The sequence below is a fragment of the Chiloscyllium plagiosum genome, unplaced genomic scaffold (assembly GCF_037043375.1).
Source record: "Chiloscyllium plagiosum isolate Xiang-an unplaced genomic scaffold, Cpla_swu_hap1 HiC_scaffold_22, whole genome shotgun sequence".
NCBI classification, from domain to species: Eukaryota; Metazoa; Chordata; class Chondrichthyes; order Orectolobiformes; family Hemiscylliidae; genus Chiloscyllium; species Chiloscyllium plagiosum.
In genome coordinates, this window is record NW_028270160.1 from 56,055,978 (window position 1) to 56,081,564 (window position 25,587).

General features: G+C 41.0%; 2 protein-coding genes across 10 annotated transcripts in view; one reads left to right on the forward strand and one right to left on the reverse strand.

The window, feature by feature from the left end:
• phyhiplb (phytanoyl-CoA 2-hydroxylase interacting protein-like b) overlaps positions 1 to 13,496 on the forward strand; it is a 64,713-nt gene extending 51,217 nt beyond the window's left edge. For both annotated transcript variants that reach the window (XM_043712346.2, XM_087999079.1), the window contains 3 exons: positions 4,362 to 4,536; positions 9,584 to 9,701; positions 12,357 to 13,496. In XM_043712346.2, coding sequence (XP_043568281.1) covers positions 4,362 to 4,536; positions 9,584 to 9,701; positions 12,357 to 12,891 — 828 coding nt within the window. In that variant the 3' untranslated portion in view covers positions 12,892 to 13,496. The remainder of the gene's footprint in view (positions 1 to 4,361; positions 4,537 to 9,583; positions 9,702 to 12,356) is intronic.
• Positions 13,220 to 25,587, reverse strand: part of fam13c (family with sequence similarity 13 member C) — a 135,067-nt gene continuing 122,699 nt past the window's right edge. For 4 of the 8 annotated variants that reach the window (XM_087999071.1, XM_087999072.1, XM_087999074.1 and 1 more), the window contains 3 exons: positions 24,522 to 24,617; positions 21,663 to 21,764; positions 13,220 to 16,881 (listed from right to left, as the gene is read on the reverse strand). In XM_087999071.1, the coding sequence (XP_087855197.1) occupies positions 16,749 to 16,881; positions 21,663 to 21,764; positions 24,522 to 24,617 (331 nt within the window). In that variant the 3' untranslated portion in view covers positions 13,220 to 16,748. The remainder of the gene's footprint in view (positions 16,882 to 21,662; positions 21,765 to 24,521; positions 24,618 to 25,587) is intronic. The other 4 variants (XM_087999078.1, XM_087999076.1, XM_043712339.2 and 1 more) reach the window with 2 other exon arrangements.

The following is a 25,587-nucleotide window of genomic DNA, read 5'->3' on the forward strand; positions in this document are numbered from 1 at the left end:
AAAATTAATTTAAGGATCAGTTTTAGTGGATGAAGCATAGATCTGCTCAGCATAAATTAGAATCAAAGATTCACAGATAATGCTTTCATCAAATAAAGGTATTGCCTTAAAGGGTGAGATAGTTAGGATACAGTTGTGGTAAATTATAGTACCTTTTCTCACACACACACATACCCACTTGCCTTCTCCCTGAAAGAGGTGGAAAACAAGATGCACCAAAAGAGGTACATATCACAGGTAGCAAGTTCATAATGAATGGGAAACCAGCTGAATATAGAATTGACAAAAGGAAGAGGAACACATTGAGAAAAGTATATTAATTGGAGAAGAGAGACCATTTTGGGATCAAAAAGGAAAATTGCTGTCGAAGTGGATAATATTGCACACTTGAAAAATGATAAGTATCTGCATTTACCAAGCAAATCCCATACTTCAACCTATCTTCACCACACTCTACTGTAGTACATTCCAGATTTTTATAACTTGCTGCATAAAAAAGTTTTCCTTCATTACAGAGGTTTTTAAAACATGTGGGGTCTGAATAAGGTGAATGGCAGGTATCTTTCTCTAGGGTGGGGGATTTCAAGACTAGGGAGCATATCTTTAAGGTAAGGGGAGAAAGATTTGAAAAGGACATGAGCAGCAACTTACTTACACAGAGAATAAACTTCCAGAGGAAGTGGCGGATGCAGTGCAGTTACAACATTTAAAAGACATTTGGATAAGTACATGAATAAAAAACTGTTTGGAGGGGTGTGGACCAAGCACAGGCAGGTGGGACTGATTTAGTTTGGGATTATGGTTGGCATGGATTTGTTGGACCGAAGGGTCTGTTTCTGTGCTGTATGACTCTGACTCTCTGGTTCCTTTATATGTCACCTTAATTGATGCCCTCTGGGTCTTAACCTTTCTGTCAATAGAAACAGTTTCTCTTTATCTGCTCTAGCAAGACCCCTCATGATTTCAAACTTTATGACTCTATTACCTCTATCAACGTATCTCAATGGTTCCTCCCTAATGAGAACATTCCTGGCTTTACAAATTTATTCTCACAACTGAAGTTTCTTTTCCCTGGAACCGTTTGTGTTAATATTTTCTGAAACCCTTGCCAATGCATGGGTGTGGGTGGAATGCTTTTCAGAGGGTTGGTGCATACTCAATGGGCCAAATGGCCGCCTTGTGCACTGTGGGGATTCTATGATTCTATATGATTTAGTAAATATTCCATGTTGAACAAAGCATCAGTAAATGTGTCATTTTAACATGTTGAAGAGATACCATGACAGAGCAATGACTGCAGAGTCTCTTTCCCGTGTTGTTTGACTTCATGATTCTATAATAGTCCCGAGAAATGTATTTTTATCATAGTGAAAAGAAGTAGGAAGTAAAATTACAATATCGGAACAATTGGAGAGTGAATCAAAAATTGAACCTGCAAAAGTTGATCTTGCACAAATCAGATTGGATAGTACGGGGTACTTAAAATGTTTGTTAGTATAATATGAAATCTTCTTTTAAAAAAGACTAAGTGGCTTTCAAAGGCTATTACAAAATCCTGGGTCAATGTCTGTGAAAAGGCCAAGAAAAACTATTATGGCTGTTCATGATGTTAATGTAGGAAATGCATTATGTATAAAACAAGATCCTCCTAAATGTAATCCAAAAAAATTAACATAAGGAAAGAGATTAAGTTCATGATGGGCAATGTCATTACGGAATTGAATCATAATGGCTGGAGCTCGCCTATCATGATGATGTCGAAACTGGATGGATTACAAAGACTTTGTTTTGATTAGCACAAAGTTGATGTGGTAAAGAAAGTGGACTCATATCCTATCCCACATTTCCCCAGCCCAGTGTTTTTATAAACCCCCAATAATTTTATAACACATCCTTTGGATGATTGCATTGAAAGATTGTATGATTTGTCATCAAAATCATCTTGTTAAAGGGATTGTTTGATGCAGCCAGAGGAATATCATTTAAAAACATCCCCGGTTGGACTCTTCAATGCAGAATCACGCTGTTTGAACTGCAAAGGCACCGGCAACGTTCCAGTGATTAACAAGTAAAGTTATTGAAGGACTGCGTATCTGCGTGGTTTTCATTGATGATTTGTCTTTAGGCAAACATGGGAAGAACTGAACTACTTAATCGCCTACAAAGAGCCAATTGGGTATAAATCTGGCTAAGAGCGAATTTGGCTAAGAGAAGGTGACCTTTTTGAGTCACACTGTGGGACAAGGCTAAGCAACATCTAGAGATGGGAAAGCTGTTTTGGATTTTCCTATGCCAAGGACAAAATGCTGAATTTTGCATTACGTTGTCATGATTGGGTTTTATCAGGTTGGAGGGGGGAGCGAGGAGGGTGTGTTATAAAATTAGTCGGGTTTTATAAAAACACTGGGCTGGGGAAACGTGAAATAGGATATGAGTCCACTTTCGTTACCACATTAACTTTGTGCTAACCGAAACAGAATCTTTGTAATCCACAAGCTCAGTAATAATGCCCTGCACAATGTAGAGAAGGCCGTCTGTAAGCTTAAGAACGATGAGACTGCTGGTTATGTATGGCCATCTGCAGACTCGCCTTGAGACTGGAAGACAGTCATTTCTGAGAGACTGACGACGATGATGTTGTTTTATCAGATTTTTCCTAACCTTCAGCACTGCTGTGGTTCATGTAATGAATTTGTTAAAGAAATACAGAAAATCTGAGTGGACACAAGTATATCATAATGCTTTTGAGAGCTTGAAAGCTGTGTTGATAACTGCACCAGTTTTAGTAACACCAAATTATGAAAAGCATGGCTGTCGATGCAATGACATTGATATGGGTGCGGTTTTACTACAAATGACAAGATAGTAATGGAACAGCATGTTAGTTATTTTTCAAAGATATTGACTGCATGTCAAGAGAAATATTGATGATTGAGTCTTTTGTTGTCTCTACATCATTTTGAAGTATATGTCACCAATAATGTGGAAGAAACTTGTTAATATGATCACAATCCTTCAATTTTGTTTTTGGAAAAATTTCAGGTCAAGAGTAAGGGCTGTTTCAGTGGAGCTTTAATTCTCCAATCATAAAATTTTAAAATTGTTCATGCTTAGTGCACATATGAAAGAAACTGTGTGCTGTGATGCAAGTGAACTTGTGGAAATTATGGTTCCCTGAAACTCATTTTGTGCATTTCATATCAATATGGTATTAATGTTAATGTGCCATAGAAATATGTTAAAAAGAGTTACATTTCTCAACAAAAATGCTTTTTAAAGGTACATTTCCATTCTTCTTTGGGGGCAAATGTAATGAAAAGTGGATGATTTGTAAATAGCTACTGACAAGTGGGTTTTAGTATATTTTTGTGAAAAGGTTTACAATTCGATTAGGTCACTCTCTCCTGAGTGATGATATTAAATTAGTGTGTGCTTCCTTGAGTCTTAATGGAAGTTTGTTTATATTACTTGATTTTACAATAGGAGAGAGAAAACATTTGAAAGACATTGATTATTCTAAATACAAAAGCAAACCAAAGATTGATTTTATTAATTTGAGATAGAAAGAAAGGCTTTTGTGCAGTTTGAAGGAAACCTGATCAGGGCCAGATGGTAGAATAGATTCTCCTTGAAAGGAGATTGGTCATAACATTTAAGGGAATAAATTACCTCAGGGAACAAATTCAGTTTGTAATGCTTCAAGGACCAGGAGTTTGGTTAGAAATATGCAGATTATTAAAAGACTGAGAAAGTCTAAGCTCTCAGTTATAAGAATATTGAAAGAAAAGGTTTCACAGTTCATGGTAAAAGAGCTGAGAAAAAAGTGGTTAAGTTAAACCAGCAGATTTGGTGGAGAAAGGAAATTTCTCTTTTATTGACTAACTGTAGAGTGATGGTGTTAGGGAATAGATGGGATTTTGTTTTGCTGTATGTTTTGAAATCTTTCCGTCTGTGTCATTAAAATGATTTATTTTATTTACTTGCTTTGTTTAAAAGTCTTACTGTCTTTTTCTTAAACCCAAGTGAAAGATTGCCATGTTAAACAAAGCAAAATCTGATCTCATTGTGGCTTTTGCCTTGTGTAGTAATGTCAGTTGAAATCATAATAAATTTAAGGGTGAAATCTCAGTTCTCACAGACACTCTGACTTACCCATGTCTGTTTCACTCAATAATGGCTTCAGGTTTGTAATCTGTTTCAAATGCAACTTCTGTGAACAAAGAAAAACTCCAACAGCATTTGGCTTCTTTTGAACTTAAAGTGTTTGTAAGTTGAATGCTTCAGGAAAAACATTGGCTTTGATGATATGCAGTATTCATGCTTGATTGATTTGAGAAATCAGAATTCCATTTCTTCTGCAGGATGTTCCAACCAAATTAGTGGCAAAAGCAGTCCCCTTGCCGATGACAGTGCGTGGTCACTGGTTCTTGAGTCCCAGAACAGAGTATACTGTGGCTGTTCAGACTGCATCAAAACAAGGTGATGGAGATTATACAGTCTCTGACTGGAGCGAAGTTGTGGAATTCTGTACTGCAGGTAAAATTATATTTAAATGAATTTCTTCTATTCGGGAAAACATACAAGCTCTGCAAAAATCCTACCATTTATCACTCTGGCTTTATATTTCTTTGATAGACAAGCAAGAGGCTGGAAGAACACAGCAAGTCAGGCAGCATCAGGAGGTGGAGAAGTCAACATTTCGGGTGTAACCCTACTTCTCTGGTTCAGTTTGTCATTTGTATGGGAAATGTCAGTGGACAGTAACACTGAAAGAGATTTTTTTTTGTCTTTGTCAAGTTGTATATGGTAACAAATGATGTGGCATGGGGTTGGTGCTGTGGCTTCAACTTGTTACAATTTACATCAAAGATTTGGATGAAGGGACCAAAGGTATGGAATTGTGAAGAGAATGTAAGGAAGCTCCAAGTGGAAATAGATAGGGAGATTAAGTGAGTGGGCAAAGATCTAGAAAACAGAGTGCATTTTGGCTGAAAGAATAAAAATTAAGCATAAAGACTCCCTAAAGACTGGGGAGCTCTGAAATGTAGAGGAATCTAATTGTATTAATTAGGTGTATTAATTGTAGGTCGGTTTGCAGGTATAGCAAGCAAATAGGAAAGTTAACAGAATGTTATTATTTAATGCAAGGGGAATTGAATACTGAAGTAAGGCTATTATCCCTTATTTCTTTGGAGTATTGGTGAGACCATGTCTGTTGTAATGTGTACAGTACTGATCATCTTATTTAAAGAAGAATGTATTCATGTTGGAAGCAGCTTACAGAAGGTTTACTAGACTGTTACTTGGTGTGGGTAGGGTGTTTTATGAGGGAAGATTGGACAGCCTGAGCTTGTATTCGTTGGAGTTTAGAAGAATAAGAGGCAACTTGATTAAGACATAAGATTCTGAGAGAGTGTGCATGTGAAAATCATGTTTTCCTTTTGTGGTAGAAACCAGAACTAGGTATTGATGGGTAAAAATATAGGGGTTGCCCAATTAAGACATGAGATTTTTTTTTTCTGAGAGTTAAGAATCCTTGGAACATTTTCCTCAAAAGGTGATGGAAGCAAAGTCTTTGAATATTTTTAATAGGAAGTTAAATAGATGTTTGGAGATTTCTCTGGTACTATTTCTTTACTCATACCGATTTCTTTAAATTCCTTCTTCTTGCTGGGTTTTCTCCATTTTTTTGTTTGTGGTGTCATCTACTATGAAGACAAGCATAAAGTACTTAGTTAATGTCTTCCATTTCCTTATTTCCCATCATAATTTCACTTATCTCTGACCCAGTCTGTTAGGGTGAAAGGGAAGACTGGTAAGTATAGGGTATGCTGGATGACTAAAGAAATTGAGGGTTTGGTTAAGAAAAAGAAGAAAGCATATGTCAGGTATAGACAGGATAGATCGAGTCAATCCTTAGCTTATGAAGGCAGTAGGAGTATACTTAAGAGGGAAATCAGGAGAGCAAAAAGGGGACATGAGATAGCTTTAGCAAATACAATTAAGGAGAATTCAAAGGGATTTTACAAAAACATTAAGGACAAAAGGGTAACTAGGGAGAGAATAGGGCCCCTCAAAGATCAGCAAAGCGGCCTTTGTGTGGACCCGCAGAAAATGGGGTAAGATACTAAATGAGTATTTTGCATCAGGAGTTACTGTGGAAAAGGATATGGAAGATATAGAACGTAGACACCTTGCAAGATGTCCAGATTACAGAGGAGGAAGTGCTGATTGAGTTGAAATACATAAAGGTGGATAAATCCCCAGGACCTGATCATGTGTACCCTAAAACTCTGTGGGAAGCTAGAGAGGTGATGGGTTAGACTGAAGGCGTCTGTTTCCACGCTGTACATCTCTATGACTCTACACTTTTATTTGTATCACAAAATATTTAGTTTCCACCTTTTTCTTTTAAAACTTAGGTTTTATTCTTACGTGTACTCAAGTACAGGAGCACAGTGAAAAATTTACAATGTTGCCATTCATGGTACCAGCTTAGGTACAAAATCTTAGATGGAAAGTAGAAAAATAAGTTAAAAGTTTCAAGTTATAGTCCTTCTTTAGCCATGAGCCTGCAGTTATTCCAGCCTAGGCTTTCTCCACAAGAGCTTACTCTCTCCTCATGCTGGGCTGGCTCTCTTGATCCCCGCACCTCTGTGTTGCCATCTTGCCGCTGACGGCAATCCTCTCTGTCCCGTGCTAGGCTTGATCCCCACATTGCCATCCCATCACTGACTGCCATCTGCCACAAGTCCCATTCCACACCCCCAGCACTTCCACAATGCTGCCAACTTTCAGGGTTCTGCCAAATCAGCAAAGTCACCGCTCTGGGTCCCCTGCCATGGCTGCCTCCAGAAGATAAGCAGAGGACAAAACAAAAACCTAAAATTAAACAGAGAAATGAAGAAAGAAAAGCAGTCAGAGCTCAGGCTCAGGAGTCCTATTCCACTGCCAGCTTGGATCAGGGGGAAAAAAGCTTGGTCACTAACTACATCGCAATAATTTAAATCAAACCCATTTATGTCCATAGTATTTATCATGTACTTTGTTGTAAATGCTTTGCCATAATTATATGTAATGTACTTAGCTTTAACTTTCATCACTTTAGTCACTAGATCTATTCGTTTCCTTAAACTTGCTGCTTCTTGATCCACTGCTTATTTTTTATCTAAGTCACTTCACTGCTCTATAGCCAGTTCTTTTCTCTTAGGCCTATAGGTTTACCATTACCTGAATCCTTACTCATTCCTCATTATTTTAAAACTCTATCACTCTCGCTGCTATCCAGGATGCTTCTCAGAGAGGAGTACCGCCTTACCAATACAACTCTATCCTCTTTGGGATGGATGAAGCAACTGCTTAACTCTGACACCTTTTAAGCATCCTGAAGGGATTGTTCCCTCTGAACACCTGAGTTCACTTCTCAAATCATCTCCAAAACCATTCATAAAGAGCTACTCTCTTTGGCCTCCTCTTTCCTCACCACTACAAGGCCTCAAACTCGCTTTCCTGATCAAGTGTTCGTTTATGGTGTACTTTTACACTGCTCACTACACTGTCTGCTCTATATTGTGAAGAATAAACACCATTTGGTTACTGCTTTATAAAAGCAGTCTGAGAAAAACAGATTTGACCTCCAAACTTTTGGTGGCCTGTCTTTTAAAACTCCATCTTATTTTCAGCTTTCTTTACCTCTGTGTTCTTGACCTACTCATGTTCCACCAAACTCAATGCACTTTGTCTTTCAATTAAAAACACTTCATTGCGTTCAAGATTCAACACTAAATTTGACATTTTCAGGCTATTATTTGATATCTCTTAATTTTGTTTCCCTTACTTTGCAAGTTGAATGCTTTGTTTTTGCTTTTTGAATGGGAAGCAATGTTTTCTCAAAGCTGCATGGCTGCTCATCTGCTAGGAACTCCTCACAGGGTCCAGTTGGTGTGCTGATACAAAGCCTTCCCTTGTATAAGCCTCTGTTACTCAGGGAAAATTACTGAGAACATTGATGGGAAGGGCCTTAGCATAAAGATCAGTGATAATAAGGGCATTGATTTAATAATTGGGAGAAAGATGAGAGGGAAGGTAAGGAAACATTTTTCCACCCAGAGAGTCTGGAGCTCAATATTAACTGAAAGGGTTGATGTACCCAGTGTACTCAACTCATTAAACCAATTTCAAAGGTGTCTTGATGGGCATTTCAAGTATTGTAACCTTCAGGGCTGCAGATCAAATGTTGGTAAGTGAGATTATGCTGAGCTTTTGCCCACTGCAGACACAGTGGGCTATGTGGCCTCTTTCTGTACCATAAATCTTCTGTCATTCTGTTCTATGATTGCATTCTGTTGTTCATAACCTCTTCAAGACAAATCTCTTCTTATTTCTTTACTTGTCCCATTTTTACATATTTTATTGTTTCATCACTCTTACCTTTCATTCTCTCAGGAGATCTTTTCTTTTGCTACCATCCTTATTTTATCTGCCTGAAACCTATTACATTTATAACATTCTTAGCTCTAAATGAAAAAGGTTATTAACCTGAAGCTACGACTTAGATTTTCCAGGAGAGTTAGAGTCAAAAAGGTGACACTAGAGAAAGCACAGCAGACCAGGCAACGTGAGGAGGACAATCATTGTTTCTTGCATAAGCCCTTCATCAGCTGTGCATTTTCAGTACCACACTTTGGTTACTACTGGGACTGGAAAATCTGAGTCAATGCTGAGATGTCTGCCACTAGAGAGCTGGTTTACATTGGCAAATGAGAAGTTTGGTGTTCCAGAAATGGCTTCGTAGGAACTACCACCCATGGTGTCACTGGGATCTTATCAGCATTTAACTTGGACCACTTACTATGATGGACCTTTCCTCCTGTAACACTGTCACGGGTCTAAAACAGCTCTTCACAATCAGCTAGTCACGCCTTTGCTGCCAGCCACTCTTATGCATCTCAACTCTCACTCAACCCCAGCTCACACCATTACTAGACACTCTCCTAACAGCACCTCTGGCTCACTCCTCAATCTGTGAACTCTAGATCACCCTCTAATCATATCATGCACTCCTTCCTTGACATTCCAAGCTTTGAAATTCCACCACAGCTTTGCCACTGAGTTGGGGGGGGGGTGGCGAGAGGGGATGCAGGCCACTCAGTTTCTGTCTCCACATACTCAACAAGTTGTCTGTTTGGCATTCCATCTTTATTAATGAGAAATGTTGCTGTGGTTCTGTTCGCCGAGCTGGAAGCTTTTGTTGCAAACGTTTCGTCCCCTGTCTAGGTGACATCCTCAGTGCTTGGGAGCCTCCTGTGAAGTGCTTCTGTGATGTTTCCTCCGGCATTTATAGTGGCCTGTCCCTGCCGCTTCCAGTTGTCAGTTTCAGCTGTCCGCTGTAGTGTATTTATGATTTGCTTTTGACTAAAGTCAATTTTGATTTTTTTTTCCCCAAAGTAAACGTTTTCACGTGCATATCGCTAGAATTATACCAAATTTCAAACAGTGCTAAATAAGTTTCCAGAAATTTAGTTTAGTATAAAATTGAAACCGAGTGCAGTATTAATAATAAAATGTCATGTTTATGCTACAGACTATTCCAAGGTTCACCTAACACAATTAATGGAAAAAGCTGAAGCGATTTCAGAACGCATGTTAAGGTTTTCAGTTTTCTATCGTAACCAGCACAAAGAATATTTTGACTATGTTCGGTAAGAAAAATCACAAGCTGCTTTAAATTTCTATTGTTAAAATTTAAATGTAACTTCTACTTGTGTTGAACTCTGTGACCACTGAGGGGAAGAATGCTTTTTAAAAAAAATAAAAGCTATAAATCACAACCTTTTTAATGATAATTATTTGAAGAAAGTAGATGGTAAGTGCGTGCACACATTTGGTGCTGTCTTGCGAGTTAAGACATCATAATTTTAATTTATAAACTTGAACTTATAGCTGGCTATCTATTGGTAATTGAATAAAATTTATAAACAACTTAAATTTAAATTACTTTGTAATACTTATTGGTGAGGTAACAAAACATAAAACTAAATGAGACAACTTCAGTAAAATATTAGAAGGAACCAAGATTAATTGCAAATAATTAGTTTCCAACAATCTCCAGGGAATCAATAGCTTTGCAGAAGTAACCAGAAAATTATCGAAGTATATTAACATAACCTGGTTATTGTAGAATATTTTATAAAAAGATTTATTAACTACTTGTTTCACAATTTCAGTTGCTGAAAGCCTGATAATCCAGATTCTTTAGGGAGCACTAAATTTATTTACATATGTTCCCATACAATATGACCCCATTGAATCCTTAACATAACTAGTTTGGTGTGAAATGACCATACTGTTTTGTAAAGCAACTTTGTTACTTCATAACTGTTTTCCCATTTATATTCTACACATCTATGGCACTTAGTGGAAAGCCAGCAGTGTTTTACTGGGAACAAAAACATAAATTGCTGGAAAAGGTCAGCAGGTCTGGCAGCGTCTGTGAAGAGAAATCAGAGTTAACGCTTCCGGTCTGGTGTCCCTCAGAACTGAGTAAGCGTCACCAGACCCGAAACATTAACTTTGATTTCTCTTCACAGATGCTGCCAGATCTGCTGAGCTTTTCCAGCAACTTCTGTTTGTGTTTCTGATTTAAAGCATCCACAGTTGTTTCGGTTTTTACTTTACTGTTTTACTGGGGCTGGTACCCACATTCTAATCTGCACTGTTGCCAGTACCTTTGCTTCCATAGCAAAATAATTTATAATTAAACAGAAACACTTAGTCCCACTAAAGACCACAGTATAGGTTGCTGACACCTGCTAAAGTTTCTGAAGGGATCCCTCGGCTGACATACAAGCACATTAAATCTATTTCAAGTGTGCACGATGGATCCCAGGAAAGTTGCCTTCAGTAGCAACGGTAGCCTTTGTGTACAGATCAGATGTACGGTGGACAATGAGACTAAAGTCACCTGTAAGGCTGTAAAACAGGAGCAGAAATTAGGCCATTTGGCCCACCAAGATGCTCTACTATTCAATCATTCAACCCAATTTTCCCACTTTCTCCCCATAACTTTTCATCCCCTTGGCAATCAAGAACCTATCTTGGTTTTAGATATATTCATTGACCTGGCCTTCCCAGAGTCCTCAAACATTTCTCATATGTTAAGTCTTTCATTCTTGGGATCATTCTCATGAACCTCTTCTAGACTCAATCCAGGGCCAATTCATCGTTCCCGAGGAATAGGGCCCAAAATTGCACCCCCACTACCAACCAACACTAGGTCCAGCTTTGATCCCGGTGTTCAGTGAAAGAGTTGGGAGTTCTGGTAGATGACCAAATCTTAAGATTTGCAAATTATTTGGACTGCTTCCAAACTATTTACTTTTGAGAATGCAGCCTTAGTTGTGGGGGGGGGGGGGGGGGGAGGAAAAAAAAGGAGAGAACACAATTACATTTTCAACCATGAACTAATAGGAGACGGTCATGATGGTTAGCTTATTGGAAATGAATGAGGAGGAAAGTACCCTCTCTCCTCTCAGAGGCTTTATTGTCAAGTTTAAAAATCCCCCTTCCCGTCTCTGTTGGTTCATTCTTCTGCTTGTCTGATTACTCCCCTACTTCATGGAAATGCTGCAGCTTCTGGCTGGATAAAAAAAATCATGTCCTATCTCAAGTATCTTGACTTGTAATCCTTTTCTCAAGCTTATTCCTCTTTGCTTCCTGTACCCAGTCTCCCTGCCCTTCATTTCAGAACACTGTTCTGGTCGGATCAGTAGGTTCCACCTACTTAACATCTCTCCTTTATGTTTTTAAGGATGTTTGCATTGTTATGAAATCCCCTTACTCAGAAATGTAGGCACACCTCTCATTGAAATTCAAAAAAATTTCTGCCTCCTCTCGTTCTGCTAGCATCTAGAAAGTTCTCCACATATGGAGTCAAAAAAAAAATTTTTAAATTTAAAACTTACAGGAGTTACATACAGACTCAGCACTGTAAAGAGAAGTCAAAGCTTGCTTGAAAAAAGTCTTTAGATTAACTGTATATCGTAAAACATTAACATGTCAACTCAATGACATTAGTCCTAACCTAAATTAGAGATGGATAGGAGCAAGGACTTCAAACTTTTATATTATTTGAACTACTTGTTATTATGGAGACATATTTAATATGTGAAGTTCTTGCGTTAATGTATGGATTGAAAGATTAAATAGTGTAATCTGATTTAAGAATTTTGTTTGGAGTCTCTTTTGAAAGCAGGAAATGTATTCCAGCACTGTTGTAAATTTGGACAGTGAGTAATCTAAACTTGTAAAAATTGTTTAATACCCCTGCATTACTAACATGATGATTACTTTTTCAGAGAACATCAAGGACAAATGATGCAAACTTCCATAAAAGATAACAGTGGCAGTCATGGTTCTCCCATCAGTGGCAAACTAGAAGGCATCTTCTTTAGCTGCAACACTGAATTTAACACTGGAAAACCTCCTCATGATTCACCTTACGGGAGATACCGCTTTCAGATTCCTGCCAGCAAACTCTTCAACCAGAATACTAACCTCTATTTTGGTGATTTTTATTGCATGTATACAGCATACCACTACATTATTCTGGTTATTGCACCTATTGGATCACAGGGAGATGAATTCTGCAAGCAGCGACTCCCTCAGCTAAATATTGCAGACAACAAATTCCTGACATGCACTGAGGAGGATGGTAGGCTTGTTTATCATCATGCCCAGGATGCTATTTTAGAAATAATCTACACTGACCCAGTGGATCTCTCTCTTGGTAGCGTGGCTGAAATCAGTGGCCATCAGCTAATGAGTTTATCCACAGCAAATGCAAAAAAAGATCCTAGTTGCAAGACTTGTAACATTAGTGCTGGGCGTTAATTGAACACTATAATTTTCACACTACTGACAATAATAGTTTTCATTTTGTGTTATTTCAATTCTTTCCTTGTGAAAGCATGCAAATGATGCAGCTTTTCACCAAAAGCTTACCCACTGGTTGATTGATTTACTGAAACATTTTATGGAATATGTAAATGTCTGTTTCTTTTTGTGAGATACTCCATAAAGTTGCTGCAAAGTTCCTGCTTTAAGAGAAAATACAATTGATATTAACGTGCTCTCACAAAGCAAAAGTTATAGCTTATACGTTGTATTCTACAATATGTATTTAACCTCGAATGAAGAACTATTGATTGGAACAAGCATGAAGGTTACACTGGCAGCATGACTTTATCTTGCAAAATAGAAATACAGTATTTGACACTTCCAACTTGTTCATAGTGTTCACATTACTTGTAATAACTAGTTAATAAGAAATGTTTAAAATTGCTGTATTTGAAGAAAATAAATGTAACAATAGAAAAATATTTGTACTGTTCCAAAAGATTTACAGTTGGGTGGATGATCAGCTACAGAGCATTTTGTAGTAATTTGCGTGTTATGAAACTAGACTGCTTCTAAAAATTAAATGGCTGTAAAATGCAGATATTACTATCCTATTTATTACATTTCAACACCAACTATAACATTAATATCATTTAAGTTCATTATAATTCTTACATAGCTACATTGCTTTCGACAAAGAAATACACAGTGCCAGCATTACTTTGCTTAACCAAACAGTAGCTTATAATTTATTCATTTTTTTGCCCATGCATAGACAGGTTGGAACAACGAACAATATTTTTGAATGGTCCCCAACAAGGAAAAGAAATATCTCAAGTTACTTCGAAAACACGCATTTCAACTAAGAATGGGAAATTAACAGCATTTAAAACATTGCTTCCAGATTAGATATCTGAAGTTGGGAGAATATGAAACAGGATTTTTATAAAGGTGGTATAAATTAAAAACCTGAGTTAAATTCTGTCACTGTCAATGGGAGTTTGAACAACTGCTTCCAACAGAGGTTAAATCTGCGTTCTACTGCTTAACTTACTGTAGCTAACAGCATGCCTGAACCAAACAAAGATTGTGTTCTTTCCCATTTTAGAGAGAAGTTCAGGTTGGCTGGAAATATTTTTGGCAAACCCAGTTTTTGTCTGTATACATTCGAAAACTTTGCACACGTCATATAAACACTTAAGTCGTCAAATGTAACTTTTTCTTTAAAAAAAAGTCTCAACCAGACAGTGGCAGCTTTGGATAGTAGCACCCATAAAATTATTAAATTTTGTAATAAACACGTGCAGACTTGAAATAACCAAAGGTCAACAAACAAAGCAGGCTTCAAGTCATTGAAGAATTAGCTTAAGGAATTTGATTGAAACAGTAGGTGGAGGTAGTTGTACTCCTCCTCAATTAGGGATGCATTAATTCTAATTCAAAGGTATCTGGGCATCTACAAACAACCCAAAGTTAAGGTACAGGAAATCGTGCAATATTGTAGAATGAGGGTGCATTGAAATCTTCAGAAACACATCAACTATCATTTGCTTGGCAGTGAATCCAAGAGTAATTGGACTTACACCTTTCGAGTTTTTACATTTTTTTTTTGCATGGCATATTGCTACAAATGTGAGCTAACAATATTGTGGTGAAGGAAACTGGTCATCAAGAACCTCTGAACAAGACAAGGAAGCATGTAGTTCAGTACCAGTGAGGTTGGAGTACATAACACTGACCAAATCATGAAAAATTGAACGGAGACCAAAATGTACCTTGACTAATGACTTTAGTTTGTACCGATTGCAATTTCACAATAGGTGATGCATTTTAACAGTGAGCCAAACAGCAAGCTGCCATCTTATGAAGCTGGAATGATACAATTGGGATAGCAACATTTGGATAGTTTGAGTTTAACCATGTATTTGCTCCTCACCACCCAAAAATAACGAATCATCTAGTCCACAAATAATGGCGAGCAATATTAGCAAATTATGGCCCAGCAGTACTAGCACAGTAAGGAGGAGGTTAAAGAAGGTACATGAAAAGGATGAAAAACGTGGGCCTGAAACAGGCTGAAAACAATTCCTGCTGGTTAATCACAGCAGAAAATATTCAGTAACATGTCCTCTGTAATCAAAGATGATGAAATGGCCTTAACACGATCAAACTGACAAAGTCCTGAGACACATGGGTTCAAACCAAAAGGGATAAGATCCGAAAGATGCAGAGGGAATGTCTTGCTAACAGCAAAAACAAACTTCGAAGAAAACAAGCATCAATCCAAGTTTTACATCTCTGCAAATAACACGAGTTCAGAACAAAAGGTCACCGGTTTTTCTTTCTGCAGAGGGTGCCTGACTTGTTGAGTATTGAAAGTGTTTTCTGTTTTATTTTTATTTCAGACTTGCAGCACCAGCAGTATTTTGCTTCTGGTTTTACATCTCCTACCAGATGTACCTGCACAATATTAACCTACTTATATTGAGGAAATTACTTTCCGAAAAGTCTGCAGAAAACCAGATTTTATTGTGCTAATTTCCAAAAAAAGCTGGATTTTTATGCTGGATTCTGCCTCTTGAAATTGATCAAAATTAGAGGTAAAACCTGATGATTGACAAGAAATTGGCTGAAAAAAAAAAGCACCAAATACACTCATGAGAGCAGGTAAATGGAGTAAAGATATTTTTAATTAGCCTATTCAGCAAGGTTATGAGATTCCTGTGGAGCGGGTGAGACTTGAACTTGGTTTCTTCCAGCTCAGAGATAGGAGCACTCACTGCATCTCAAGAGCTCCTAGGTAAGTGGAGTATTTAAAGAATTTGTATTGGAAACCACTACTCCTAATCTGTATTAGTGACATTGTGTTAAAGTGGTCAAATCATTGTGGAGAAGGCAAAGTTCAATTTAAAAATAGACTAGGTTCAAGGAATTTTGGGTTCTTTTCAATAATGAACTTCCAAGGCTCAAATGACTTTTTTTAATCTACCTAATTAAATAACAGTTTTTCAAAAACCAGTGGATTGCTGAGAAGATTGATCAGGTTAGTTTAAGTCAGTCAAACCTTAACCCACAGATGTTTAAAGATGCTGCAGGGACAGTATGCATGCAAAAATATGGTAATTTCAGAATTACACACTGTACAAATGTTCTAAATTGCAAACATCTTTCAGCAAATATTTATCAAAATGATAAATGACAATTCCTTTAGTGGCCAGTCTAAAATATCTGGAATACAAAAATGAATACAAATAAATGGCCATAAAAAGGGATTGGTGTACAAACAACTGTAAATTCATTTTGAATTTCCTTTTTTCTCCCTTCAAGAAATTGATTATATTTAAACTGTAATGTGATTTTTTTTTAAAAAATGAAGAAACCATCAAAATGTGAAAAAGGCAGTTTTTGGTAGACATAACACATTTTTTAACCCCACAATGACATAAATAAAGTGCTATGATGTTTCACATAGAGGCAAGCAAAACACTTTTCCCTCCTGAACATTTGCCTTGCCAAGAAATAATTATCTATTTGGAGTGTTATCATAATCCAGAATAGGATTTATTTCATAAAATTCTCAAAGCTACCTACTCAAAAATATCGTCAGTGCATCTTGTAAAGTTTGTTGTCATTGGTGACAGTGACTTTGATTAGTTGCTCAACAACCCTCATGTTCATTCTCGTGTCACTGTTGGAATTTTCAGACTTCAGTAATTAATAAAGTGCAGCCAAAAAGTGTTTCTATGGCACAAATGCGAGGATCCAATATCCAGAATTTTAGAAAGGATTGAATAATTTCCTCTGGTTGTTTTAAAGACCAAAAAAAATTGTCTTCTGAGTAAAGTTCATCTTTAAGAACTCAAAACAGTTTTTGTACCATCCAGTTTAGCAATGAGTACTTCCAGTAATCGAAGTTTGGCTTTTGTATGCTTGTACTGGATGTATTCTTCAGCCATTGGAATGCGATCCTCTTTCTGTACATTCCTACAAGAAAAAGTGCAATTACTATCATTTCCAGAGAAGGCAATATGGTCAGTTTAATAAAAATTGTGCTGCAATGCTAGGGGTTATTGGCCTATATGTAAATTAAATCACTTCTAAAGGAGCTGTTCTTAGTTCTACTATCAATAGAGTAAGGCAAAAAAAAAGGTGCATCTCCACAGAGAAGTGGGGGAACGGATACTTTGGCCTTTAATTCCAGGGCAACAGAAAGAAGCAAAGACTAAAGAAACCTCAGCATCCCATGGACAAGTTACGCATCTAGCCACTGGACAGCTTGAGCTCACTGCAACATTGTAGGGATTCTGCAAGCTTGCACAGTGTGGAAGCAAGCCATTCAGCCCATTGAGTCTGCATCGACCCTCTGAAGCTGAAAATGTGTTGCTGGAGAAGCGCAGCAGGTCAGGCAGCATCCAGGGAACAGGAGAATCGACGTTTCGGGCATAAGCCCTTCTTCAGGAACGAGGAAAGTTTGTCCAGCAGGCTAAGATAAAAGGTAGGGACGTCGGAAATGTGATAGGTGGAAAGAGGTCAAGGTGAGGGTGATAGGTCAGACTGGGGTGGGGGCGGAGAGGTCAGGAAGAAGATTGCAGGTTAGGAAGGCGGTGCTGAATTCGATGGATTTGACGGAGACAAGGTGGGGGGGGGGGGGGGGAAGAGGAGGGGAAATGAGGAAACTGGCGAAATCCGAGTTCATCCCTTGTGGTTGGAGGGTTCCTAGGCGGAAGATGAGGCGCTCTTCCTCCAACCGTTGTGTTGTTGTGGTCTGGCGATGGAGGAGTCCAAAGACCTGCATATCCTTGGTGGAGTGGGAGGGGGAGTTGAAGTGTTGAGCCACAGGGTGGTTGGGTTGGTTGGTCCGGGTGTCCTCTGAAACGCTCCGCAAGTTGGCGGCCTGTCTCCCCAATATAGAGGAGGCCACATCGGGTGCAGAGGATGCAATAGATGATCTGTGTGGAGGTGCAGGTGAATCTGTGGCGGATATGGAAGTTTTCTTTGGGGCCTTGGAGGGAGGTGAGGGGGGAGGTGTGGGCGCAAGTCTTGCACCTCCTGCGGTTGCAGGGGAAGGTGCCAGGAGTGGAGGTTGGGTTGGTGGGGGGGTGTGGATCTGACGAGGGAGTCACGGAGGGAGTGGTCTTTACGGAATGCTGATAGGGAAGGGGAGGGAAATATACCCTTGGTGGTGGGGTCCGTTTGGAGGTGGCAGAAATGACGGCGGATGATGCGCTGTACATGGAGATTGGTGGGGTGGTAGGCGAGGACCAGTGGGGTTCTGTCCTGGTGGCGGTTGGAGGGGCGGGGCTCAAGGGCGGAGGAACGGGAAGTGGAAGAGATGCGGTGGAGGGCATCGTCGACCACGTCGGGGGGGGGGAAATTGCGGTCCTTGAAGAAGGAGGCCATCTGGGTTGTACGTTTTTGGAACTGGTCCTCCTGGGAGCAGATGCGGCAGAGTCGAAGGAATTGGTAGAATGGGATGGCGTTTTTACAGGGGGCAGGATGGGAGGAGGTGTAGTCCAGGTAGCTGTGGGAGTCGGTCGGTTTGTAGTAGATGTCCGTGTTGATTCGGTCGCCTGAGATAGAAATAGAAAGGTCGAGGAAGGGGAGGGAGGAATCTGAGACTATCCAGGTGAATTGGAGGTCGGGGTGGAAGGTGTTGGTGAAGTGGATGAACTGTTCAACCTTCTCGTGGGAGCACGAGGTGGCTCTGATACAGTCATCGATGTAGCGGAGGAAAAGGTGGGGGGTGGGGCCAGTGTAGTTGCGGAAGATGGACTGTTCCACATATCCTACGAAGAGGCAGGCATAGCTGGGGCCCATGCGGGTGCCCATGGCTACTCCTTTCGTTTGGAGGAAGTGGGAGGATTGGAAAGAGAAGTTGTTCAGGGTGAGGACCAGTTCAGTCAATCGAAGGAGGGTGTCAGTGGAAGGGTACTGGTCGGTACGGCGGGAAAGGAAGAAGCAGAGGGCTTTGAGTCCTTCGTGATGGGGGATGGAGGTGTACAGGGACTGGATGTCCATGGTGAAAATAAGGCGTTGGGGACCGGGGAAGCGAAAATCATGGAGCAGGTGGAGGGCATGGGTGGTGTCCCGAACGTAGGTGGGGAGTTCTTGGACTAAGGGGGACAGGACGGTGTCAAGGTATGCGGAGATGAGATCGTTGGAGCAGGAGCAGGCGGAGACAATGGGTTGGCCGGGGCAGTCAGGTTTGTGGATTTTGGGCAGGAGGTAGAAGCGGGCGGCGCAGGGTTGTGGGACTATGAGGTTGGAGGCGGTGGATGGGAGATCCCCGATGTGATGAGGTTATGGATGGTCTGGGAGATGATGGTTTGGTGGTGGGGGGTGGGGTCATGGTCAAGGGGGCAGTAGGAGGAGGTATGTGCGAGCTGGCGTTTGGCCTCAGCGGTGTAAAGGTCGGTGCGCCAAACTACTACCGCGCCTCCCTTGTCTGCTGGTTTGATAGTGAGGTTGGGGTTGCAACGGAGAGAATGGAGAGCTGCGCGTTCCGAGGGTGAAACGTTGGAGTGGGTGAGAGGGGTGGGGGAGTTCAGGTGGCGGTTAATATCGCGGCGGCAGTTGGCTATGAAGTGGTCGAGGGCAGGTAGGAGGCCAGCACAGGGTGTCCGGGTGGATGGGGTGTGTTGGAGGCGTGAGAAGGGGGAAGGACTCAAAGCCCTCCGCTTCTTCCTTTCCCGCCGTACCAACCAGTACCCTTCCACTGAATCAACACGGACGTCTACTACAAACTGACCAACTCTCACAGCTACCTGGACTACACCTCCTCCCACCCTGCTCCCTGTAAAATCGCCATCCCATTCTCCCAATTCCTTCGACTCTGCCGCATCTGCTCCCAGGAGGACCAGTTCCAAAAACGTACAACCCAGATGGCCTCCTTCTTCAAGGACCGCAATTTCCCCCCCCGACGTGGTCGACGATGCCCTCTTCCACTTCCCACTACTCCGCCCTTGAGCCCCGCCCCTCCAACCGCCACCAGGACAGAACCCCACTGGTCCTCACCTACCACCCCACCAGTCTCCATGTACAGCGCATCATCCGCCGTCATTTCCGCCACCTCCAAACGGACCCAACCACCAAGGGTATATTTCCCTCCCCTCCCCTATCAGCATTCCGTAAAGACCACTCCCTCCGTGACTCCCTAGTCAGATCCACACCCCCCCCACCAACCCAACCTCCACTCCCGGCACCTTCCCCTGCAACCGCAGGAGGTGCAAGACTTGCGCCCACACCTCCCCCCTCACCTCCCTCCAGGGCCCCAAAGGAAACTTCCATATCCGCCACAGATTCACCTGCACCTCCACACACATCATCTATTGCATCGTCTGCACCCGATGTGGCCTCCTCTATATTGGGGAGACAGGCCACCTACTTGCGGAGCGTTTCAGAGGACACCCGGACCAACCAACCCGACCACCCTGTGGCTCAACACTTCAACTCCCCCTCCCACTCCACCAAGGATATGCAGGTCCTCCATCGCCAGACAACGACACGACGGTTGGAGGAAGAGCGCCTCATCTTCCGCCTAGGAACCTTCCAACCACAAGGGATGAACTCGGATTTCACCAGTTTCCTCATTTCCCCTCCCCCCACCTTGTCTCAGTCAAATCCATCGAATTCAGCACCACCTTCCTAACCTGCAATCTTCTTCCTGACCTCTCCGCCCCCACCCCAGTTTGACCTATCACCCTCACCTTGATCTCTTTCCTCCTATCACGTTTCCGACGCCCCTCCCCCAAGTCCCTCCTCCCTACCTTTTATCTTAGCCTGCTGGACAAACTTTCCTCATTCCTGAAGGGCTTATGCCCGAAACGCCAATTCTCCTGTTCCCTGGATGCTGCCTGACCTGCTGCACTTCTCCAGCAACACATTTTCAGCTCTGATCTCCAGCATCTGCAGACCTCACTGTCTCCTCGACCCTCTGAAGACCCTGCCAGACCCACCCTACCTCCCCTATCCTCAAAACCCTGCAATTCCCACAGCCAATCCCCAACTTGAATATCTTTGGACTGTGGGAGGAAACTGGAGCACCCGGAGGAAACCCATGCAGACACGGGGAGAATGTGCAGAGTTTGCACAGTTACCGAAGGCTGGGATTGAGTCCAGGTCCCTGGTGCTGTGAGGCAGCAGTATTAACCACGCTAACTACTGATCTTTTTGATCTGATCTTTTTACCCTTCAATATCCCCAGATGCATTTATTTACAAAGCAAATATCTGCCTCCCTTCTGAATCGCTCAATTTGATTTTGTGGCCTTCAGCACATTTCACTTTCTCAAACTTTCTTAACAACATTTCCTAGATTTCCTTTCAGCTGGGTTTTTAAAACTGTAGCCATTTTTGCGATTTCATCTTGACCAAAGAGGTGTTCACGATTAATTTATTATTAACCATCTCGCGTAAATCCCTTTGTCTCAATCTTGGCAAATCACCTTGGGTAGTACGATGAAACTAACATTTCTTAAACAAGAGTTCCTCGAAATTGAACACAATGGGCCCTATTCATAATGCATGCTGGTTATGATCCAATGGCAAAATGGAGCAAATATTTAAATAAACTTTAGCAATTTACAACCTTTGGTTTGTATTTTTTAAAAGGTGACTGGGCTGGGAAGATTAGTACTCACCTCTTGTTTGTAACTAACTTTTATTCCCCCCCACTACAAATGAAAATATATCCCAAGCTTTTCATCACACTTTATTTCTTTGCGAATGAAGTCTGATTTTCTGACGAACTTTAAAAGCATGACTTACCTTCCGGTTTGTTTGAGAAATTGCTCTTCAAACTCTCGAAGCGCTTTGCGGAGTTTCTTCTTCTCCACTCTAGTTTCATGAAGATGTTCCAACAACTCAGGCCTGTACAAAGCAAACATACAGCTTATTTGGCACTGTTACCTTGTGCAAATATGATTTTATGAACATCCTATAATTAGAGAAAAAAAAATGACTAGTCACAAATTTGAAATGGAACTTGCTTTGGTCCTGTGAGATTCATCAGCTCAGGATATCCCAAAGTGTTTTACAGCCAATGAGTAAATCTGGCTTTTAATGCAGTCAAAAAGCAAAACATCATATTTATTTGACAAACCATGAGACAATGTTCAAATCATCAGTTTGTAGTATGGTAGATTGAGGAATAAATATTGGCCAAACAGTATTCCTCTAATCTTAGACTAGTGTCATAGGTCCTACTACATCCACTTGAGGCTCCAGACAGGACATTAGTTTAATATCTCATCATCAAAACACAACTTGGGACATGATATTCAAATAGAGATATATTGGAAAGTGTGGACGTACAAAGGGGTTTTGAGTGTCCGTGGGCACCAGCCAATGAAAGTAGAAAGACCAGTGCAGAAAGCATTTAGGAAGGGAAATGGTCTATTGGTCTTCAATATAGGAGGATCTGAATTCGAAATTAAGGATGTCACACAGGGTCTTGGTGTGGATAGTTTTGGCGTTCCTGTAAGAGTGAAGATATACTTTCCAAAGGTGTGTTGCTGAGGTACATTAGGCTGACGACTGGAGCTGGCAGGATTGTCATAGGAGGAGAAATTGGTCCAGCTGGGTATATATTCATGAGTTAAGAAGAAAGTGGATCTGATTGAAACACAGAGGCTAGAGAGATAAAACATTTGTGCCACACTAATGCCCAACAATGACCATCTCCAATAAGATGGAATCTAACTACGAACCCTTGACATTCAATGGTATTACCAACACTGAATCCCCCACTAACAACATCCTGGATGTAACCATTGACCAGAAACACAACTTGACTCAGTTGTAAATACAGAGGCAAGAAGAGCAGATCAGACATTAGGAATACTGCAGCGAGTAACTCACCTCCTGGCCCCTCAAAGCCTGTCCACCATCTATAATTTCTCCTCCAAACCACTAACCATCTTGACGTGGAAACAATCTTTATTCACTGGGTCAAAATCCTGGAATTCCCTCCCCAGGGGTACTTTCGGTCTCCCTACAGTAGGTGGACTGCAGCAGTTAAAGATGCCAGCTCACCACCAGGTTCTCAAGAATTGACCACTGCACCAAAAATACACTTTTCTCTCCACAGATGCTGCCAGACCCTCTGAGTTTTTGCAGCAATTTCTGTTTTTATACAGGCAATAATGTTTCCCTTACAACTGCCCTGTGACATTTTTGTAATACTTAAAGAATCAAGACTTCCCAAGCTCATGCTGCGTTTCCTCTGTTTAGACCTGGAGAGAGAGTGAGTGATCACCAAGTCACATTGTCCCAATCTTCTACTGATGCCACCTCTAAGCTTGGAAGATAACATTACAAGTTCTCTTCCAAGTCACACAAAAGTGCTCCTTTGGAGATATTTTGCTGTTTCTTCCTTGTGACCACACTAAAATCCTGGAAGCTCATACCTAATAGAACTGCAGCAGTTTACAAAAGGGTTAGATCTGCCACCATCAATAAAAACCTATGCACAGACCAATGTATGCTGGCTTTCTGAGTAATAGAAAGACAGCTGCTGTTAAAAAAAAAATCAATTGCCCTCTGGTTTTCCCTTGGGAAGAAGAGAGTGTGCATTTGTGGGGAGAGAGGGGTAAGTTCCCAGCAGGGGGAAGTGCTCAGAGGCAGTACAGACTGATAAACGGACTGCAACACTCCCATTTCTCCAAGCTGACCAACAGGCTTTCTGGAAGGACTGGGAAATTCACCACGAAAGGTTCCTCAAGATGTTATCCATTGTCATTAGGAATCTGGCTTGTGTGGAAACATTACCTCATTTCATTCCAATGCGTGCAATTTTGCATTTTGTCATCTTGCGATCTGTTAATTATTCATTGCGGTAAAAATTAAAAATTCATTGGGGAGCAGAGTTTCAAACAGGACCGTGGTTTCCAATGTCAAGTTATTGATTCAGGGTGAGGGAGTTGATCATTCACGGTAAAATTGATACAGTGTCTAACAGATTATCTTTCTCAACACGCCAACAGCAATTCGCATTTGCAGACCTTGAACCTGAAGATGTATGATATCAGAGGCCTTCCCTGTAGTGTTTGCTAGATTAATTACCTGTTACTACACTCATTCAGAGTTAAACAGATACTGGTCAGGTTTCTCAGACTAAAATGAAAATATTTCATCTTAAGTAGAAACATAACTACTAAGGTAATACCTAGCAATGCAAGAGACAGAACTACACACACTATAACCACTTCAGACTAGAATGGCTATGACCAAGCCATTTCTGAATTTTGCAATTTTCTAGACAATAGAATACCTAACTACAAGTATGTGAACCAGTAAAAATAATCACCTGAAGCATTAAGTGATGCATTAGAAAGTCAAGCATTAAGGTAGCTTTACCTATACAAATACCGTATCTTCCATGTTTTCATGTCCAAAGTGTTATTCTAAAATGATAGGAGTTGCTTGGAATTGCTCAGTTGTTTTAGGATCAGGGCAGACACACTCCTTCACAGCGTCAGAGACCCGGGTTTGATTTCACCCGCTGTCGACTGTCTGTGTGGAGATTGTATATTGTCCCCATGTCTGGGTGGGTTTCCTCTGTGTGCTCCAGTTTTCTCCCACAGTCCAAAGATGTACAGGTTAGGTGGATTGGCAAAGCTAAATTACCTGTAGTGTCCAGGGAGTGCAGGGTCACAGGGATAGACCTGGATGGGATGCTCTTCAGAGAGCCAGTACAGACTCGGTGTGCCAAATGGCCTGCCTCTGCAATATAGCGGTTCAATGATTATTGGCGTTTGCAAACAATGGTTTTTTGGGCTGAAGTTATTACAGTGTGGATCTATAGGTGAGAAGTCTTGTTTTGGGGCATATTTCTTGATGTCACACTTACTGCCCATACAAATATATGAATCCATACACAGGTAAAAAAACAATTAGAGAACACTCCAATTAGAGTATTCAGTGGATTACCTATCAGCTCACCTGTAGATGTTCAAAACCCAAGTACCAAATTCGCAATAAAGTATTAATTTTTCTATTAATCAATTCAATTTAATCTGATCGAGAATTAAAAGTAAAAAAGCAAAATTTAAAAATTGCCTTCAGTCAGGAGTGGTATCGTCATGGTAATGTCACTGGAGTAGTAATCCAGAACCTCAGGCTAATGTTCTGGAAACATGGTTCAAATCCCACAGGAGCAGATGGAGAAATTTGAATTGAATCAAAACATGGAATTAAAAACCTAGCCAAATGGCAGCCACGTAACCACGTTGTAAAAACCTACCTGGTTCACTAATGTCCTTCAGGGAAGGAAATTTGACATCCTCACCTGGTCCGGCCTATATGTGACTCCAGTAATGCAGTTCACTCTTAACTGCACCCTAGGAAACTTGGGATGGGCAATAAATACTGTCCTAGCCAGTGATGTCCATGCCTTACGGCGGCATAGGAGTTGGCAGCATCTGGGGCTCACCCTTTCAGTCTGCTTCTCTTCTTTTTCCTTTTCTTTGGTCTTTTTTAGCACTTTTTAAAAAAACTTTATCCTGCAGAGAGGGCAGCAATGACGGCAGAGCATTGCAGCACTGGGGGTCCAGAGTGAAGCAAGCCAACCAGTGGTTGACGGCTGGGAGTGTGGAGTGAGACAGTTAGTGGTTGGCGGGTCTGGACCACAGCTCTGGCAGTCACCAGGCTAGGCCCAGTGCGGTCAGCCTGTTACAGATGACAGTCAGCAGCT